The 5,337-nt window shown below is 50.8% G+C and overlaps 1 protein-coding gene across 1 annotated transcript; it reads right to left on the reverse strand.

Moving 5' to 3' along the window:
• Positions 1–1,259: 1,259 nt before the first annotated feature.
• Positions 1,260–4,478, reverse strand: LOC308674969 (uncharacterized protein). The gene is made up of 2 exons (XM_081339875.1): positions 4,441–4,478; positions 1,260–4,210 (listed from the first exon to the last, which is right to left on the reverse strand). The coding sequence occupies exon 2, from the start codon at positions 4,121–4,123 to the stop codon at positions 2,864–2,866; it is 1,260 nt and encodes a 419-aa protein (XP_081196001.1). The 5' UTR covers positions 4,124–4,210; positions 4,441–4,478; the 3' UTR covers positions 1,260–2,863.
• Between the last annotated feature and the right edge of the window lie 859 nt (positions 4,479–5,337).

The following is a 5,337-nucleotide window of genomic DNA, read 5'->3' on the forward strand; positions in this document are numbered from 1 at the left end:
TTCACCTACACATGTATTATAAAGCAAACACATCATGTATTATAAATCAAAGTTTTCTACACACACACACACACACACACACACACACTAAGCCCGTTAAACAATGCCAGAGGTCTGGGTGTGCAAAGCCAGGAGTGAGGAAGCAGGTCACGTGAACAGAACCTTGGGTACTGCTGCATCCCCCTTCAGGTTGCTGTATGTCAGAGGTGAGGAACGATGCTCTTATTATTTGTGGACTTCCGCTTGCAGAATTCCTGAGCCAGCATGGACAGTATTTGGCTGGCTGAGGAATTCTGGGACTTGAAGTCCACAAGTCAAAAAAGGGCCATAGTTCTAATCTAGGCAATTGCGCAGTTCATCCCTTTCCTTTTCCCGCTGACCGCCTGCAGAGGGTACCAGGAGCCTCGCTCTGTTCTGCCAGCTGCAAACAATGCAACAGCAAGCTCAGTTAACTTTTGCTTCCGCCTGCTGGAAAGATGACACTTGCAGTGCTTCCGCCCAGCACAAAGATGGTGCCTTCCAGCACTTCCATTCACAGGTCTTCTCCACTGCGGTTGTGGACGATGAAGGCAGCTCCACTTGCCCTCGCCGCCCGGGCGGCCTTCCAGCTCCGGCCCCCACGACCCCCGGGCTGACCCACTGAGATCTTTGCTGTAACTACCCCACCGGCCATCAGGGGGTAGCAAAGGACAGCTGTTGGTGCCACCTGCCGGCCCTCGGGAGCCCAGCAGCCCAGATATGCTCGGTGATAGGAGGGGACAGAGAAATTGGCAGTGCTACCGGTCTCCATGCTGCCACTGGCCATCGCTATGCCTCGTGGGTGGGCGGGGCTGGTCCTGGTGAAAGGGAAGCCTCGTGGCTGCAAGGCTAGTTCAGCGAGGGGACCATGGAGGTGCTGGTGGGGGGTGGTGCTGATCTGCAACCTGGTTGCGTCCATCAAAGCCAGAACAAGCTCAGCCTTGGATTCAGGGGGCAGCCCTGGAACCAGCGAGCCACCCCGCCAACAGGCTGTGCACACAGGAGACGGCCAGCACCCTGGGTGAAGTAAGCCTGTGGGGCAAGATAGTCAGCAGGGTCACCAGACTCCACTGCACCCAGGGGTACATGTTGCTGGTTCCAGGGCTGCCCTGTGGATCTAAGGCGGGTTCTGACTTTGATGGACATAACCAGGTTGTACATCAGTGTCTGGTTGACCTGGACTGAGCCGAGATGCCTTGGGCTGCCATCTCGGTGGCAATCCTGGTTCCAGCTGAAACCTTTCCTGAAGGAGAGATAAGGAGCCAGAAACTGCCCCCTCATAAAAATACAGATGGCAGACACAAAACAGATCAAGAATTCTTCCACCTAGTTCTGCTCCAGTCAACCACCAGCATAAATACTTTGCCCAGTTTGAGTCCCTCAAATACTTTACACAGCCATCTGTCTGAAATGGTATAGGGTTTCCTGTCTGAGCAGGGGGTTGGACTAGGTGACCTGCAAGGTCCCTTCCAACTTTATTACTATTATTAAGTTTCAGAGGACAAGGTGAATGGTCGAGTCCACCTGTTGAAGCAAAAAGTAGGGGTAACTTTTTATCAAATCTCAATCTAGTGTCTCCCAGGGCTGTATTTAGACAAATGGAAAATATGTTTCTACATGATGGGAAACAGGAAGGTGGGAAATGACAGGTGACAAAGACCACAGAAGCCCAGAACTGGTTTCCACCAGAGGCACCTTTTGCTTCAGTCTGATGAAGTTGAGGGTCTTTCCTTCGTAAGGGTCCAAGTTGGGGTAGGTCAGACACCTAGATTGCGACACGGCACACTTGTTCAAATTAGAAGACCATTTAAAGGCAACATTAATCTCACAAGGAGGTTTCTCTTAATGAAAAGAGGAGCACAGGACACAAACAGTAGAAAAAGTACAAAAGAACAGTTGATTGGACAGAAGAAATCCTGTTAATCAGAAACGTGGACAGTAAGTTAAATATCCCATAACATAACATAACCATTTAAAACCAATGTATTAAAAGGAGAACGTTCGCATGGGAAAAGGCATCATGAACATCATGAGCCACAGAAATCTGTTGTGAAAAGTTAAAATTTCGGCCAGCTGAAACTTTAGCATGTACAAATGAAAAAGTCCTTTGCTATTCACCCTGAGACAGTGCCTTGTTTTGCAGTTAGAAAGTTACAGGCACCTAGAATATTACAAGGTTATCATAAAAATATTAAAGTTACAAGAAAGCACAACCAAGTTCAAGAAACCCGTTGCTTGGCCTTCAGCAAGGACTGTATTCCTGCAACACAGAGGTCTTCAGAGGAGGCAAAGGTTATGGCCCGCATAAGGAGAGACAAGGGTAAATTGACTCATTAATTGATTCAGTAATAATTAACTGATTCAGTAATAAGAGTGGTTTGTTCTCTGTGTGGAAGGAGGGAGTGTGCCAAAAGGTACGGAAGAGGCGAGAGTCCTATTTCAAGGGGAAAATTAACCCAGAAGGGTCTGATTTCCAGGCCCATGGAAAGAACCGTGGGCACAATGGAAATTGCTAAGTTTCTTCAGAACATTCCAGTAGCAGCTTCTGAATCTCAAAATGAAATCTCACCAATGAGAAGAAATTGTGATACGGGTTTGTGGAATTGAATACACTTCTACTCATAAGATTAAGTACCCCTTTGAAAAGTGTGTAAGATTCAAATTCAACTATTAGACATCGCAGAATAGCAAAATCATTGAACAGAGTAGCAATAAAGGGAACAGTAAAATGGTGAAACACAAAGGATGAGTTGGCAATGAAGGGTAAGTGTTCAAACCTTCCAAACTCTAGACATATGGTTTCTCTCCTGTGTGAATTCTTTGATGTCTACGAAGACCCCTATTTTCAGTAAAGCTCTTTTCCCCCTGAATGGATCCTTTGATGTACATAAAGGTTGCTCCTCCGACTGAAGCAATTTCCACACTCCAGGCATTTATGTGGTTTCTCTCCTGAGTGGATCCTTTGATGTGCATAAAGGCTTCCACTCTGACTGAAGGTCTTTCCACACTCCAGGCATTTAAATGGTTTTTCTCCTGAGTGGATCCTTTGATGTGTATAAAGGCTTCCCCTCAGACTGAAGGTCTTTCCACACTCCAGGCATTTAAATGGTTTTTCTCCAGTGTGGATCCTTTGATGTACATAAAGGCTTCCCCTCTGACTGAAGGTCTTTCCACACTCCAGGCATTTAAATGGTTTTTCTCCAGTGTGGATCCTTTGATGTACATAAAGGCTTCCCCTCTGACTGAAGCTCTTTTCACAGTCAGGGCATTTATGTGGTTTGTCTCCTGAGTGGAGCCTTTGATGTACATGAAGGTGTCCCCTCTGACTGAAGCTCTTTCCACACTGCAGGCATTCATGTGGTTTTTCTCCTGAGTGGATCCTTTGATGTACATAAAGACTTCCTCTCACACTGAAGCTCTTTCCACATTCCAGGCATTTATGTGGTTTTTCTCCTGTGTGGATGCTTTGATGTACATAAAGGTTTCCCCTCTGACTGAAGCTCTTTCCACACTCCAGGCATTTATGTGGTTTCTCTCCTGTGTGGATCCTTTGATGTCTATAAAGGTGTCCCCTCACACTGAAGCTCTTTCCACATTCCAGGCATTTATGTGGTTTCTCTCCTGAGTGGAGCCTTTCATGTACATACAGGCTTCTCCTCTGACTGAAGCTCTTTCCACACTCCAGGCATTTATGTGGTTTCTCTCCTGAGTGGATTGTTTGATGTCTATAAAGGTGTCCCCTCCGACTGAAGCTCTTTCCACACTCAGAACATTTAAATGGTTTCTCTCCTGTGTGGATTCTTTGATGACTATAAAGGTGTCCCCTCCGACTGAAGCTCTTTCCACACTCCAGGCAGTTAAATGGTTTTTCTCCTGTGTGGATTCTTAGATGCCTTTCGAGATCTCGGTTTTTTTTAAAGGATTTTCCACATTCCGAGCACTGATATTTCTTTCCTCCCTCCTGGATTCTGTGGCGTTTCTCGAGTCTCCCGCCTCTTCTGAAGGCCCCTCCGCCCTCCAGGCCCGTCTCGGGGTCTCCGCCAGTTTCCCGCTCCCCGCTTCGCCCTCCAGGCGGCCTCCTTTCCCGGAGTCCCCTTCGGCCCATCCCTTCCGCGCCTTCCCCGCCGTCTCCTCCCGGGGCTGCTCCGAGGGGCCTCCTTCCTTCCTTCCTCCGCCGGGCTCACCCGAAGTCCTGCAGGGGTGAAGGGGGAGAGGCGGGTCACGGCTTCGTCCCTTCCCCAGAGGGGAGTCCCAGTCCCGCCCGGGAACCAAGGCCGAAGCCTCGGCCTCTCAGTGAGACTTTCCGGGCAGGCCTCCCTCCCAGCGCCCCTCCCGCCAGACCAGGCCTCGGGCTCCCCCCTCCCCCCTTTCTCCGCCAGAGAAGAGCTCGGACTGCAACTCCCGACATCCCTTGCGCCCTACCTGGCTCCGAGCCAGTCCGCGGCCGAGTCAATTAAGCGCCTCAGTTCGATTCGTTCCCGGAAGTGGAGGCGAGAGTTCCCTGCGCGCCCTTTTCCTGGTTGCTCTTCCTCTTTCGCTTGAAGGGACCGCCCCTACGAGTCCTCCTTCCAATAGCCGCTCTCGCCAGAGCGACCAATCGGTGTCCTTCCATCCATCAGGTACATGGCGCCTGCGTAGTAGCGAAGTCAGTCTTCGTCCCGCCGCAAAGGGGAATTCTGCTACAATTCTGGGGTCCCGTCTTCCCCCCTTCGCCCCCCCCCGCATCCAGGCCGGCGGAGCTGACGGGCCTCCCGGGCTGCGTCTGCGTCCCTCCCTCCCCCTCCGGGGTCTCTCCCCAGGCAGGGCGGGGGAGAGTTGGGGGGGCGCTTCCTCCCTTATTCCTCCGGGGGGGCCCCCAGGGAGCCCCTTATTTCTTCTTTTCACTAGATTAGCCAAAGCCAAATCTTGCAACCTTCTCTCAAAGAAGCCCCAAAGGGGCAGCAGCGTTAGATGTTATACGGCACCCCAAATCTACCCCATTCCGACGCACCCCGAGAGGCTGGGAAAGGTGGTCCTCGGGGCCATTTTCTGGCAGCGTCTCCTCCCCTTCGTCCTCCCCCCTTTCCTCCCTCCACTTTGCGAGGGCAGAACAGGGGAAAAACATTTCGAAAAAACATCATTGGAATAGAAATCTTTAAAATCAAACACTGCCTGCGACTCCATCTTCTCCTGCCCCCCCTCCCTTGCATGGAGGTTCCAGTGTGAATGCAGAGGAAGGGAATGGACAGGCAGAGTTTGACATGCCTGCTCTAGAGCATGTTGGGCAGACTACCTGGGCAGGTGGTTGTGAGGCATTAATCTGGGGAGACCCAGCGCCCC

Source organism: Vipera berus (assembly GCF_964194415.1).
Source record: "Vipera berus genome assembly, chromosome: 15".
Lineage (NCBI taxonomy): Eukaryota > Metazoa > Chordata > Lepidosauria > Squamata > Viperidae > Vipera > Vipera berus.